Source organism: Bufo bufo, chromosome 1, assembly GCF_905171765.1.
Source record: "Bufo bufo chromosome 1, aBufBuf1.1, whole genome shotgun sequence".
Taxonomy (NCBI): Eukaryota; Metazoa; Chordata; class Amphibia; order Anura; family Bufonidae; genus Bufo; species Bufo bufo.
In genome coordinates this window covers 676,435,625-676,451,932 of record NC_053389.1, presented here as the reverse complement: position 1 = coordinate 676,451,932, position 16,308 = coordinate 676,435,625, and the positions used below count along the sequence as shown (strand labels likewise).

General features: G+C 42.9%; 1 protein-coding gene across 12 annotated transcripts in view; it reads left to right on the top strand.

Annotated features, from left to right (window-relative positions):
- Positions 1 to 16,308, top strand: part of PPIP5K1 (diphosphoinositol pentakisphosphate kinase 1) — a 276,308-nt gene that overhangs the window by 148,780 nt on the left and 111,220 nt on the right. For all 12 annotated transcript variants that reach the window (XR_005775595.1, XM_040414088.1, XM_040414089.1 and 9 more), the window contains exons 20-23: positions 1,364 to 1,491; positions 2,680 to 2,794; positions 3,283 to 3,390; positions 7,512 to 7,628. Coding sequence is in view for 11 of the 12 variants with exons in the window: in XM_040414088.1 (XP_040270022.1) it covers positions 1,364 to 1,491; positions 2,680 to 2,794; positions 3,283 to 3,390; positions 7,512 to 7,628 (468 nt within the window). In the remaining variant the exon portion in view is untranslated. The remainder of the gene's footprint in view (positions 1 to 1,363; positions 1,492 to 2,679; positions 2,795 to 3,282; positions 3,391 to 7,511; positions 7,629 to 16,308) is intronic.

Below are 16,308 nucleotides of genomic sequence, written 5' to 3'. Positions count from 1 at the left end.
GATGTTAGCGGTATGTTCAGGGCCGGTTCTAGGTGGAATGGGGCCCTGGGGCGAAAAACAATAAGGGCCCCCCCCCCCACACACACACACACGACACTTGCTGACTTTAACGTCCCCCCCATCACTACAGAAATACAGCGCCCCATACCTCTTACATTCATTGATGTAGATGTTCTCTGTCCTCATCTTCTCCTTTCAGACCTTCAGACCAGACCACCATTTTGTCGCCATTTTCCGTCTCTGCAGTTTGACAACAACAAAAAAAATCTTAGTTTACTACTTTTCCATCATCCTCCCATCTTCTGGACAAATCATCCTACTACCCCCAATACTGTACCACTGTGCTCCCCAATACTTTACTGCAGAAACAGATAATACTAGTACCACACAGAGCCCCCCATATAAAATACCCCTTCTTTGTGGCCTCAGTAGAAGCCCCCATAGTGCCCCATAATAATGTGTCAGTATCAAGTGCCTCTCCATGCCCCCATGTGCAAGTAACAAGTGCCTCTCCACCCCCCCCCCCCATGTGCCAGTAACAAGTGCCTCTCCATGCCCCCCATGTGCCAGTAACAAGTGCCAAACCCCCCCATGTGCCAGTAACAGGTGCCAACCCCCCCATGTCCCGGTATCAAGTGCCAAACCCCCCCATGTGCCAGTACCAAGTGCCAAAACCCCCCATGTACCAGTATCAAGTGCCAAAAACCCCCATTTGCCAGTATCAAGTGCCAACCCCCATGTGCCAGTATCAAGTGCCAAAGCCCCCCCATGTGCCAGTATCAAGTGCCAACCCCCCCCCCCCCACCCCCATGTGCCAGTGTTAAGTGCCTCCCGCTCCCCCCATGTGGCAGTAACAGATAGTCCAGTATAAAAAATAAAAAAAACACTTATACTTACCTCCATCTCACAGCGCCGCCTGCACCGGCCTCTGATAGGCTGTCAGCACAAGGCCCACAGCCTATCAGAGGAACAGGGAGGGGACACACCTCTCCCTCCCCTGCCTCAGCACAGCCATCTGTATCACTGTCCTGAGGACGGCGATATAGATCACTATGGAGATAAGCGCTTCCACAATGGAAGCGTTCATCTCCCTGTGACCGGTCTGTGTTGGGTGGTGGGCTTGGAGTCCCCTAAGGACTTTTCATATGTACAGCGCTATGGAATGAATGGCCCTTTAATAATAAATAATTATATACACACACAAAACACTTCACTTTAACTACAAGATAACAGGACTAAACATTTTATAGGAAAAATTTCATTTTTTACACATGTCCCACACACACAAGCACTGGTATGTGTGTTTTAGTTATATTACGAACATATTTTTAAAAATTCAAGTCATGCTCTGTTCTGTGTTTAGGAATATGGCATTAATAAAGAGGAAAAACTGGAGATCGCCATGGGATTTTGTCTTCCATTAATTAATAAGATCTTGCTGGACTTGCAGAGAACGCACGAGGATGAGTCTGTAAATAAACTGCACCCACTGTGAGTTACGCCATAACATTCTTTCACAGACAATGGCTGTATGCATTGTTAGAGGCACACAAAAAATAGTCAGATTCCCTTTACATGGGACGGTACAGCAGCAGATTGTCAGGAAGGAAGCTTTCCTTCTCGAAAATCTGCTTCTTGCTGGTAGAGGAGACTTCTGCATTTACATGCACCGATCTCCAGAGTATGGGGAGGAGTGATCGCTAATACCATTGCTCTTCCCCATACTGACTAGTTGTTTGCCGGCAGCAGATCATGATTACACAGAAAGATCTGCTGCAGACAAACAGTGATTTTTATGTGTGCTCAAATGATAGGATTACCTGATGAACGACCGATAGTTCATTAGGTAATCGATGGTACATTTACACCACCAGATGATCGTTAACGAGCTTTACTATGAACGCTCGTTAGCGATTAACGTTAAGATTCTCATTGTAAGGGGTCCTTTAAGTGAAATGTCACACCTAGCACTTGATTCTATATCTTTCTCATCCACTATGTTGCCATTTGCTTCAGATTGTTTATAGCTGAGATGGCTAATCTTCAGCACTCCAGCTGTGGTAAAACTACGACTCCCAAGATGTACACTTGCTTGGCTGTTCTCAGAATCTCATCCATATACAGCGGCATTGTTTCTGGGCAGCAGAGTGCAGTTTACACCGCATGATCTGCTGCCAGAAACCATGATTGAGGTGCCTGCATGAACGATTGATCTGATGAACAAGCTTTTCGCTTGTTCACTGGCTGATCTTCGGCATCTTTAAATGGCCAGATTATCAGGAAAGAGCGCTCATAGGAACGTTCCTCCCCAGTAATCTGCTCAACAATAACGGAATTTAGAATCCATAACGGGATACTTCGATAACCTGAACTCGAACTTTAGACGCCGAACTTGAAACACAAGTTCGCTCAACACTAGTTATTGCAGTTCATTTTTCTGAAGAGGTGGGTTATCAGGTTGCCTTTGAAAGTTGGGCTAATGGCTGAAAGGAGTCTTGGATACATATAATGTGTCATAGTCTCTCAGTCAAAATAGACTCCTGCCCCTGACACAGTCTGCCTTGATCAGATCCTCACGTCTCTTATTTTATCTCATTTGTGATGCAAATTACAGTGCTGCACATCTTTGGATGAGTGTTTGGCTGTGTCCGATTTTTCACTTTGTATCTTGTTTTTTAGCTATTCAAGAGGAGTCCTTTCTCCGGGGCGTCATGTGAGAACACGTCTTTACTTCACCAGTGAAAGCCATGTGCACTCTTTGTTGAGCCTTTTTCGTTATGGGGGACTCTTGGATGTGAGTGTGTGGAAGAGAAATTGTTTTAGTTTTTTTTGTGGTAAATGTTACTATTGGTTTATAAAAGTCCAAATTGACCTCCACACCAGCGGGTTGTGCGTCGTATTAATGGATATGACGCACGCTGCTGTTGGATAGAGATTGGCGCACCGTTATTAATATGCATCAAAAATTAGCATTGCATATTGAAAAAAGATGCCTGCATTGTGTGACATTTTGGATAGCAACACCTTTTAAATATGCACGGGGAGAGGTCTGATTGACATCTATAGATGGTGAGACATTTTTGTCTCTGGCACAGCGGGGTCCCTGTCAGCACTTTTTCACACAATAGCGATTAGACTTTCTACCATTCTACAGTATCTCAACATTAATTGCCATCTGTATTCTTATAGTTAAGTATGGCAGATCATAAAGGGTAAAAGCTTTTAAAATACAATACATAACTGGTTTTAATAGCGCAAAATTATTATATATTTTTTTTCTAGGAGTCTAAAGATCAACAGTGGAAAAGGGCAATGGATTATTTAAGTGCCGTCTCAGAGCTAAACTACATGACACAGATTGTGATTATGCTGTATGAAGACAACAACAAGGTAAGTTTGATAAAAAAAAGGATGCAGTTATTTGTCAAACAGCACGGATGGAAAACAAATGGGGGAAAAAATTACCATTTTATGTTGTGTGTGTATGTATGTATGTATATATATATATATATATATATATATATATATATATATATAAAATAAAAAATAGAGCAGCACTCCAGTGTGGTGAATAAATAGCTACTGGGTGAATAAATAGCTTTCTTTTTTCACCACACTGGAGTGCTGCTCCATTTTTTTTTTTTTCTATTATCCAAGGACGCTTTTCCTATTGGAGCTTGCACCCAATTTTCCATTTCAAAAGGTTGGTGCTGCCATTATTACATATACACTCACCTAAAGAATTATTAGGAACACCTGTTCTATTTCTCATTAATGCAATTATCTAGTCAACCAATCAGATGGCAGTTGCTTCAATGCATTTAGGGGGGTGGTCCTGGTCAAGACAATCTCCTGAACTCCAAACTGAATGTCAGAATGGGAAAGAAAGGTGATTTAAGCAATTTTGAGCGTGGCATGGTTGTTGGTGCCAGACGGGCCGGTCTGAGTATTTCACAATCTGCTCAGTTACTGGGATTTTCACGCACAACCATTTCTATGGTTTACAAAGAATGGGGTGAAAAGGGAAAAACATCCAGTATGCGGCAGTCCTGTGGGCAAAAATGCCTTGTGGATGCTAGAGGTCAGAGGAGAATGGGCCGACTGATTCAAGCTGATAGAAGAGCAACGTTGACTGAAATAACCACTCGTTACAACCGAGGTATGCAGCAAAGCATTTGTGAAGCCACAACACGCACAACCTTGAGGCGGATGGGCTACAACAGCAGAAGACCCCACCGGGTACCACTCATCTCCACTACAAATAGGAAAAAGAGGCTACAATTTGCACGAGCTCACCAAAATTGGACTGTTGAAGACTGGAAAAATGTTGCCTGGTCTGATGAGTCTCGATTTCTGTTGAGACATTCAAATGGTAGAGTCCGAATTTGGCGTAAACAGAATGAGAACATGTATCCATCATGCCTTGTTACCACTGTGCAGGCTGGTGGTGGTGGTGTAATGGTGTGGGGCATGTTTTCTGGGCACACTTTAGGCCCCTTAGTGCCAATTGGGCATCGTTTAAATGCCACGGGCTACCTGAGCATTGTTTCTGACCATGTCCATCCCTTCATGACCACCATGTACCCATCCTCTGATGGCTACTTCCAGCAGGATAATGCACCATGTCACAAAGCTCGAATCATTTCAAATTGGTTTCTTGAACATGACAATGAGTTCACTGTACTAAAATGGCCCTCACAGTCACCAGATCTCAACCCAATAGAGCATCTTTAGGATGTGGTGGAACGGGAGCTTCGTGCCCTGGATGTGCATCCCTCAAATCTCCATCAACTGCAAGATGCTATCCTATCAATATGGACCAACATTTCTAAAGAATGCTATCAGCACCTTGTTGAATCAATGCCACGTAGAATTAAGGCAGTTCTGAAGGCAAAAGGGGGTCCAACACCGTATTAGTATGGTGTTCCTAATAATTCTTTAGGTGAGTGTATATATATATTACTGCACTGTACTGTTTAGTTGCTGGTGGTTTTTGGATTGTTGCTTGAAAAAGGTTCCATTGAGAGGACCGAAACGTTGCATCTGGTGTAATAAACACACTAACTATTTTTTGGAAGTGTTGTGGATTTTCTTTTTTATATCTGATTTGGATATTGGATCGCTTCCTCGGCCGCTGGCACTCCATGTTTCTATTTGTCTGCAGTGCTGCCCAATATCTTATTCATATTTTATATATATATATATCTCACTGTACTGTTTAGTTGCTGGTGTTCTGGGACTGGTTTCATTGAATCCATTTTATTTCTTATGAACCCTTCAAGTTATTAGCATCGGATTGGAGAGGGTCTGACATCTGGGACTCCTGCCAATCAGCTGTTTGAGAAGGCAGCAGCGCTCCTGTGGGCACCATGGCCCTCTCGCAGCTTACCAAGCACAGCGTTGTACATTGTATAGCTGCTGTTCTTGTTGGCACGCTCAGCTCCATTCACTTATATAGGGCTGAGCTGCGCCTAGTTCATGTGACCGATGAGTGTGTCATCACTGGCCTAGGAAAAGCTGAGAGAAGACAATGGCGCTCAGTGCTTTCCCAAATAGCTGATCGCCAGGGGTCCTGGGTGTCAGACCCCCACCGATCAGATACTGATGACCTATCCAGAAGATAGGTCATCAGTATAAAAAACTTATCAAGATGGGACAAGTTTTGAAAATTCACAAGAAGATATCCAGGGATGCTAATGATCTTTGATTTTTCTTTCTTATAAAATAGATTATTTCTCAAAAGGAAATTGAGGTGGTGTTAGAGTTAGTAGGTTACAGACTAGTCTTGTACAAAAGATGGCCACACACTGGAAATGTCAGCCGAACGCACATTCAGTTGACAGCTGTTTCTGCCAGCTCCACCCTAACCATGTGAATAGAGGAATACTCTGCTGCCAGCCCTCACCCACATTTGCTTTTCTCTTATGGAAACAAAGGCTTGGACCAGTTGAAATCCTGCTTATCCTCTAACATCATTTGTCGGGGGAAGGTCTGGAGACACCCAATACATATTAGATGATAGGCCAATGCTCCTGAGCATTGTCTAATACATGAAATCAAATGGTATTTAAATGTGTCCCTTTAAAGGGTTGTCCGGGTTCAGAGCTGAACCCGGACATACCCTTATTTTCACCCTGGCAGCCCCCCTGAGACTAGCATCGGAGCATCTCATGCTCCGATGCGCTCCCTTGCCCTGCGCTAAATCGCGGTGCACGGGCTCTTTTGTTTTCAATAACACACTGCCGGGCGGTAACTTCTGCCCGGCAGTGTGTTCGGTGACGTCACCGGCTCTGAGGGGCGGGCTTTAGCTCTGCCCTAGCCGTTTTACTGGCTAGGGCAGAGCTAAATCCCACCCATCAGTGCCGGTGACGTCACCGGGGTTCCTGGCAGCCCCATGGAGAGCCCCGGTACGTCACCGGATCTCCAAAAAATGCCTTTGCCCTGCGTGATTTAGCGCAGGGCAAAGAAGAGCATTGGAGCATGAACTGCTCTGATGCTCATGTCAGGGGTGCTGCCGGGGTGAAAATGGAGGGATGTCCGGGTTCAGCTCTGAACCCGGACAACTCCTTTAATTAAACACTTATTAAGAACGGGCCCTCTAACAATCCTTGCAGTTCGTTAAAAAAATCAGTCTTTTGCAGCGAGAAACTGGACCTGCTGCTCCAGAGGTTCCCCTCTCCATATATTTAAAAAGCCATACATCTCTGGTTTACCCAGAAGTGTGGCAGCACATGCACATTCTGCATCTGCACTTGGCCAGTACGAGGAGGAATGGTGCAGGCGTGAGATTGACGTTGCCAGATGAGATGTCTGGCCCTGTCCGTCAAGGGGGAGTAGCTTGAGCAGTGAGGACCAGACCCTCACTGCTCAAGGAAACTGATTTTTTAAATTAATTTAATTTTATACAAATTGATTTGCTCATCTCTAATAGCAACTAATTACTACACAGCTTTTTCTATTTCAGAAGATGTTTCAAATAAAATTTCTTACACAATGTGTGTTATATTGGTACAGTGGTCCCTCAAGTTACAATATTAATCGGTTCTAGGACTACCATTGTATGATGAAACCATTGTAGGTTGAGTAATTGGTTCCAAAGCTCCAAAATGTCATCCAAGATAAAAGAAAATGAAGATTTAAGAAAAATAAGCAGATAACTAAGACAGATAAAACAAATCCCTACATATAACAGTCAGGTATAGCTGCTAACTAGCAACTAATACAGCAATTTTACCAGAGAAGTCGCCTTAGACAGATAAAACAAATCCCTACATATAACAGTCAGGTATAGCTGCTAACTAGCAACTAATACCGCTGTTTTACCAGAGAAGTGGCCTGGATTGGTTGGATCTGAGTCTGAGACATTGTCTGGTTTCAACTTACGATGGGTCAGAAAAGACAATATTGTATCCTGAGGGATATATGTATGTGAAGGGGAATAGTGCACAGGATACATGGCTGAGCTTCCCATCCCATCACCCTCACCTTTTTCTGTATTTATCCGTTTTCAGGATCCTTCTTCAGAAAACCGATTTCATGTTGAGCTTCATTTCAGTCCAGGCGTCAAGGGCTGTGAGGAGGATGAAAAGGCCCCTCTGGGTTTTGGCTTTCGGCCAGCATCAGCAGAAGTAAGACTGCCTTCTGATTTGAAGAGAGGATTTGCAAAATTTGAGTGTGCAGGAACGCGGCATAATCATGTTTGTCACTTCTCTACAGTATTAATCTGCCCTTCGCCATTATTTGTTCAGTGTTTCCAAAGCGTTCTCTTGATACTATTGTATTTATGTTCTGTATTTTAGTTGAGGACTTAAATCATGGACTGCTTGATCTGAGTTATGATCTGTAATCAGAGGACGTTTCATAACTGCTTTACCGTGCCGCCATAGATTTCCCTGACAGATATATTCTCCAATTACTGTGGTTATTCTGGATCAATGTGGTGAACATTGCATTCACATACCAAATGTCGAATTTATTATGTGTTTTGGATACTTCTTGCTTCTCAGGGTGCGGCCATGCTGTCAAGTTATTTTCTTTTTTTATGGAGTTTTTGAAGCCAAAACCAGAAGTAGATTAAAAAAAGAGACGTCATATCTGTCCTTAATGTGTTGACTCCTTTAATGGTCCACACCTGATTTTGGCTTCAAAAACTCAAATTCATCAGAACAAATGATCGAACAATCAACTCTAAAACTTAAATGGTATATTAAAGCTGAAGTCAGATTAATATCCCCAATGTTAAAAATCACGTGCTGCCACGCCTGACAAGATCAAAGCAAAACGATACACAAGGTAATGTAGTAACTCAGTCCATGAAACTGCAACTCGAATAAGGCTACTTTCACACTAGCGTTTCTATTTTCCGGTATTGAGATCCGTCATAGGATCTCAATACCATAAAAAAATCCTTCCGTTTTGTCCCAATTCATTGTCAATGGGGACAAAACATAACTGAACAGAACGCTCCAAAATGCATTTTGTTCCGTTTGGTTGCGTTATCATACCGGAGAGCAAACCACAGCATGCTGCAGTTTTCTTTCCGTCATGGGATGCGGAGCAAAACGAATCAGACACAATAGAAAACAAATCCGTACCCCATTGACTTTCAATAGAGTTCATAACGGATCCGTCTTGGCTGTGTTAAAGATAATACAGCCAGATCCGTTCATAACGGATGCAGATGGTTGTATTATCAGTAACGGAAGCGTTTTTGCTGAACCCTGCTGGATCCAGCAAAAATGCTAGTGTGAAAGTAGCCTAACCTAGTCACATAAACATTGCGTCATCTCTGTGCCAAGGTGAAAAACGGACCAGTCTTACCGATATCGATGAATCAATTGTTATTCCTGAGTTGAAGATTCCTGTATGCTGATGTACTGTATATGGCTGGGCCAGGGTATGGGATGCTTGCTCTAGAATTCTCTGACGAGCCTATTACACCCTAATGACCTCTTAATACAAGGACGGTCCCCATCCAGAACCTGTCCCTGGACGCCCCTACTCGAGGAAATGCTGTCAATACCCCAGCAAGGAACTATTGATGTGCTTAAGTCCCTATACTTTTCATCTGTAGATAGCGCCCAAAATAGTCAGAGGACAAGGGGTAAGGAGTGCAGCTGTTTAATACACTGGTGGGGTCATTTATTAAACTTGTGTAAGGTAGAATTGCCTTAGTTGCCCGTAGCAAACAATCAGATTCGACCTTTCATTTTGACAGCTCCTTTGGAAGATAAAAGGTGGAATCTGATTGGTTCTAAGCCAGTTCTACTTTACACCAGTTTGATAAATGACTTCATATGTGTCCAGAGCCACTGAGTATGACGGGGGCTCCAAGTATGAAGTGCTGCAGTGATATCTGGCAGTCAGCGCTTAGCCCTGTATGTTATAGGCAGTTACTGCGCATGCCTCCCGACATCATACCTGTTACCCACAATGTAAGAGGTGGGGACATGGTGCGGCAAGGGGATGAAGCAGCATCTTGGTTACTAGGTAACGGACTATGAATGATGTACGTTACAGCGTATGGGTATTCCCACTAACAGATTTATACACAATGTAGCATGTGGTGGACATTTAGTAGCAGAACCGCTACTCACAGGATAATGATAGTCGGCTGACAGTGACCAGAAGTGCCTAGTTCCAGCCAACAAATATGTAGCCTATCACAATTTAGTGATCTGGGCTAAAATAATAAAACGTGAAAGATCTCTCGTTAACCTTACTTTAAAAAGAGGAGAGGTCCGTAAAATATCATGTGCAATTTAAAATGTATGGGGGAGTCCCATCTAGTCTAAAATAAAAACAGAATATGGGATATAGACTGGGGAGAGAAGTATATTGCAGAAAGCATGCAAAATTGAGCTGTTAAGTCTTTTTGGGCTGGGCGTCTTTAATTCAAAGCTCCACCAGGTTTCCCTCTGGAGATTCTTCCTATCCCTATTTCCTCCCCTCAGGGGCCTCCAATCCGCCTCTGTTCCCATTAATTTAATTACTGTTTCCTTGATGTAGGTCTTTAATGGGTCTTGCCACTGCTGTATTCTTTTTATTGAGAATGTCACCTAAATGTTCATCCACCCATCAACGAAATTCATGACAAGCTTTACCAAATGTTATGAAATACATGGGGCCTTGTAACTTACCTGCAGTTTACATAATTATGTATCTGGTATGTACTCTGAACTTGTGAATACCTTGCCTGTTTGGATGTTATTGCAAACTCAACATCGGCTGCATCGAAAACATTGTTTCACCAATCTTTTTAACCAGGTCTTGGAGATTTCTGTAGTAAATTGTGGCTGTGTACCAGGGAGTCCCTTAGGCTCAATTCACACCTGAGCGTTTTACAGCGCGTTCCTACGCGCTGTAAAACGCTCAACAAGGAGAAACCAATGCTTCCCTATGGGAATGGTTCTCACCTGGGCGTTTTACAGCGCGTACGATCGCGCTGTAAAACGCCCGACGCTCACACAAGTACAGGAGCGTTTTTTTGGGCGCTTGTCGCGCGTTCCCGTACATAGACTTTCGGGAACGCGCGACACTGTGTGCACACTTGTCTCTGTATGCGCGCTTGTAAACGTCCGTACAATCGCGCATACAGAGCGCTCCTTTCAGAACGCTCAGGTGTGAATTGAGCCTTAGGCTTCTGCCTCGCCTGTAAGTGATCAGTGGTCTCTTCCCAACTACCTCCCATAGATCTGAGTCCATGAGCAAAATGTCCCAGTGTTGGGAAACAATCATCCTAATCTGCTTAGACGCCACATCATATGTTCCTATTAATCCGATGGTATGTTAGTTAACTTCAGATTTGACCCTTTTTGTCTCCTGGCCTTCTGGAATGCTTTCCTCGGTTACCTATCAGGGTAACCTCGTTCTTGAAAACGTACCCATAAGTCTGCAACTTAACTGAGAAATTCCTGTTCAAGCAGTTATTCCCGCTCAAGCCAATATGCCTCAGTCTGAGGTACTGTCCTGTCGGTATCCCAAGTTTAAGGGGGTAGGATGATCAGTTTCGCACCTAAGCAAGAAGTTGGTCGCGGTGGGTTTGCAGTAAATACTTGCTTGTTTTTTTAACTCTTTAAATATCAAAGAATGGTAAACAATACGCTTGAATCTCCCAGGTAATTTTAAAATTGGATTATCCCACAATGGAATGACATCTGCAAAATCCTTATAGTTTTGGAATTTCGCAGCATTCCAACCCTTATGTGCTAATCTATGTACTTGTAGGGCTTATTTGGGGAATGATTTTATATTTTCCAGTACTGGCAACATTGTATTGAGATGCAGGTGGTATTTTAAATAATATTCTGAGTTTGGTAGCTCAGCCGGTGACACCCAAGTTGTCAAGTACCTCAACTGTCCAGCCAAAAAATATAAGTGAAAGTCATGCAGAGCCGCACCCCCCCTGCTTCCACGTTCTCTGCATCGTGCCCAAAGCTAGTTTCCGCCTTTCCTTTCACCATATAAAGGCCGTTATCAGGGCATGCAAGCGGTCAAAAAAACTACGTGGGATGGGTGTACATGCATGTTCTAATAAATATAAACCTTTGGGCAAAAGGATATAGACAAAACGGCAGATTTAGACCAAAGATTTCTCTACATCATCCATGTACAGTATTAAGTCATCAGCATATAGTCCTATTCTGTCCTCTCTTCCTCCCATCGCTATTCCCTAAAATATTGGGTCCTGATGAATTTTAAGAGCAAGATGTTCTATTGCCACTGCAAATAGGAGGGGTGAGAGGGGGCTGCCCTGCCTTGTTCCCCTGTTCAGTTGAAACGCTGGTGAATGTAATCCATTAACCAATATATTGGCTTTAGGATTCCTGTATATTATATGGATCTATTGAATAAATACCTGACCGAACCCAAAACTTTTTAGTATGTCTACTAGAATCGAACACCTTGGCTGTATCTAATGAGGCTAGAGACCATCGTTTATGTTCTTCCACTCCTATTTGTGCTATAACTTGTGCTCTTCTGATATTGCTAGACGTAGACCTGCCTGGGATAAAACCAGTCTGGTCCTCATGTACTATAGAAGTTATCACTTTATTCAGTCTAGTAGCTAAAATCTTGGTAAGTATTTTGTAATCACTATTGATGCATCAAACAATGAGTCTGGAAAGCGACCATGTTTTAATGATGCTTTATACATTTTGTGTAATTGCGGTCCCATAATGTCTATATATTTAGAGTACACCTCCAGCGGGATGCCGTCTGGACCAGGGGATTTTCCCAAGTTTAACCCTTTTATGGGCAGTTTTACTTCCTCTAGTGTTATCTCTTCGTCTAGAAGTACTCTACCCTGGTCGCTTAGATGCGGACATGTTACTTCCTGAAGATATCTATCTAGTTCAAGGTTAGTGTACTGTATCATGGGAGTTATATAAGTCTTGGTAGAATTCTTTGAATCTATTTATTATGCCTTTAGCCTTCTCCACCAGAGCTCCTTCTGCAGTTTCTATGCGCAGTACCGACGGTGCTGCCGTATTCCTACGTACTACTTGAGCTAGTATTTTGCCTGCTTTATTACTGAGTTTAAAATGTTTGCTGTTTAAAAAAGAACAGTTAACGGTCACTTTTCACTTTAAAATATATCATGTATTTCCTTCCTTTCCTTTCTGCATCCAATCCTTCCTGTTATCCCCTGTGGGGTTAGAAGTATAGCGGCTCTTTGCCTCTTTACATTGGCCACTCAGCTCTTCCTCTTCGCGCTGCATAGCTTTTTTAACATAAGATATAGAAGATTTAAGGCACCCTCACAAATAAGCTTTCAACGTCTCCAGTACCAACAATTCATCTGTCCCATCATCATGTATTTCCAAGAACATATTAAGTTGGGCTTAGATACTATCATTATTTGATATTAAAGTTGACCAAAAGTGATGAATGCGCATCTTATTACTCTGCCTCACTACATCAGGCAACGATAGTTTAGCTATTACTGGTGCATGATCCGACATTCCTTGTGGTCCATACTGGATATCGACCAGGTCTAGATATGTAGTTTTTGTGCCTAGTATATAATCTATCCTTGATAGCGCTCCCCTTGATGGGGTGAAGCATGAGTACTCTTCTTGTTCGGGATATCTCTCCCACCACATATCTACCCATCCCATTTCAACCTTGCTAAGATGGTGTTGGACAACTTCTGGCCATTCCCACAAGTCGGGTTCTGAAATCTGTCCAGCGATCATTCATCACCATGTTGAAATCTCCCAGACATATCATTCTGGCATTAGGATATTGTGCTGTAAACCCTGCTGCTGCTTGTAGAATAGAAATGTTAGCAGGTGGAGGGTTATATATGTTTATCACTATATATGGAATACAATTAATGTGTCCAAAGACTAAAATATATTTCCCATCAGGGTCTATCACCATTTGTTGTACTTCCCATCTAATAGCGCGATGTATTAACAATGACACCCCTCTGGAATATGAGTTCCCATATTAATTTTCAGCCCATTGTACCCGGGGTTTCCTAATCTTCCCTCCTGTATCTACTGTTAAATGTGTCTCTTGTAATCCAAGAATATGGGAGTTATATTTGCGAATATGAGTGAATACTGCTATCCTTTTCCTAGGGCCTCCCAGACCTCTCACATTCCAGGACATTACTTCTAGGACGGCCATGATCGCTTCTTTATGCTAACTGCAGGATAATTATCCCTTAAAGTGCCCAGGCAATTTAATACATATTCCACTTCGTCAGCAAATGTGTTCTGTGTTTCCCATACCTATTATTGTTGTACCATACCTTATCAAAAGAAATCAACATATAACATAACAGAAAAAAACAATACCGTGAGTACTGTATATAAGTTGCAATAACTTCCTTAGTAGCCGTGTGGTCTGGGACCTGTATAGTACAATATGGTGTGATACATATGCAGGTGTCTGACCGATCTCCCATACTAGTGCTAGTGTTTAGAAACTGTAATATTAACTATTGCTATGAACAGTGTCACTTAACTCTTAATTGGGTAAGGTTGCAGACAGATTACTATACCAGCAGACCCATTCGCATATTATGAAGTTCAACATGTATGTCGTTTAACGAGTCCTCTTGGAGAAAAGAGGTGAAGTCAACTCTGAGGCTTTGGTATCCCTCATGAATGGGGTGATCTTCTTGGTCGCTTGGATATCTATTCGTCTGCCTCACGTGGATTGGTGAAGAATAGCGACTTCCCGCCATCCACCACTCTTAGGCGTGCAGGGTACTCCATGGAGTATTGCAAATTAAGTTCCCTCAAGCGTCTTTCTTCTGCAATTCTGCTGAAAAATCTAGGAATAGCAATATGTTTGCATTGCCAAGTGTGATGGTTTGTTTATTTCTCGCATGGGTAAGGATGAGATCTCTGTCCTTCCAATTGAGTATTCGTGCCAGGAGGGGTCTAGGAGGAGCTCCTTGGAGTGGTGGTCGGGTAGGAACACAGTGGGCTATCTCCACCGCATAGGCTATAGAGAAGACCGCATCAGGAAACGTTGACTTAAACCACTGTTCTAGAAACGTGGCTGGGTCTGAGCCTTCCGCTCTTTCCGGCATGCCCAGGATCCGAACATTATTTCATCTGGCCCTGTTTTCCAGGTCGTCGCATTTTTGTCTCCATAAAACCACCGAGCCTTCTGTCTTGAACTCTTGCTGTTTTAGAGGTCTCGTAAAGTCTTCTAGAGCCGAGACCTGTTCCTCATTATGGCGGACCCTCTCTCTCAGTTGCTGGACATCATGATGCAGGAGCCCCAGGTCTACTCTCACCTTTTCTATTTTGCCTGTAAGTGATGTTATAGCAGCCACAAGTTAATAGGCTTCTTTCAATGTAAACTCTTTGTTCTGCTGTGTCCTCTGTCAGAGGCTTCTGTTCTGATTGCCCTCGAGTATGTGATGCACGTGGCGATGCGGCTGCAGCGGCGCCATGTTGGGCCTCTTGCCTGGCGAATTCTTTCAGCCGCTCTTCCGCTGCTTGAGCTTTCCTCGGGCTCATTTATTGTCTCCATGTTTTCCTCCTTCTGGTATACATTGACCAATCTATGGTGGCTGGAGGATTTGTACCAGGGTGACGCAGGATGTTAGTCGGGAGCCGGAGCAGATCTTAGACTTGTCTGGTCATGTTGGCAGTTGGCAACTCTCCCAGTTTTTAGTAATTTTATTTCTTTGTTTATATAATAGGAAATAAAAAAAATCCTAATATACATGTTTTAAAAATTCTACGTGCATACCTTTCTTATATCGGGTGGTTGACCCCTATATGCAGTAGAATGGTAATTCCCATGTATCAGTCCTGTGTAATGTATTCATGACCTAACTGAAATATGGCATCAGTCATGTGACACTCATCATATCATATAATCCCTGACATTCAGTAAGCAGAGGTGTTACATGACATACCTGTGCTGGGTCTGAGCACAGAACACATCCATGTGATAGGTAAATAGGACTAGTGGTAGAATAATTATTTTTATTGTGGTTATTACAGTAACTCCATCACTGTATTTACAATTGCTTGTGCTTAGTACTGATGTCAACGGTGATTCCGGCAGTGACTTGGGGGGTATGCTGCAGTCACTGCCTATAACCTACAGAAATATGTGCTGACTGGCAGATATCATTGCGGTACATGAGAATTGGAGTCGGGCTTAACCAGTGGCTCTGAAGACACAGCGTCTTAACCAGCCTCACTTTTTACCCCTTGTCCACTGACAATTCTGGAGGCCATCTACACATGAAACATGTAGGGACTAAAGCGCATCAATATTTCCTTGCTTGGGAATTGACATAATTTCCCTGAGTAGGGACATCCAGAGCCTGATAACAGGGACAGGTTCCGGACTGTGCGACCCTTGTCAGGGTGATTATTCTGTATTAGGAGGTCATTAAGGTGTATTATTATTCAGGGAATTGTAGGGTAAGCATCCCATACTCTGACCCACCAGAAACGTCTATGGCCATGTGCAAGAGCCCTAAGACTGTTCAGTTTTTCACCTTGCCGCAGAGATGAAGCAATGTTTATCTGACTAGGTTATTCAAGTCAGTTTCATGGACTGAGTTTTCTGTACGTTGCCTTGTATACCGCTTTGTTTTTATCTTGTTGGCACATGATTTTTAACACTGCGGACATTGATCTGACTTAACTTTTAATGGTATAGTAAAAATAAAGTTTTAGCGTTGATTTTTCCACTATCTGCCGAATTTGTTTGTTGGTTTCCTGACATGGTTTACCCTATGGACCAGTTCACACAGAGTTTTTTTTGGTTCTGATTTTGGAGTTTTCTGCTTCAAAATCGTCTCTTAAAAACGGCTCAAAA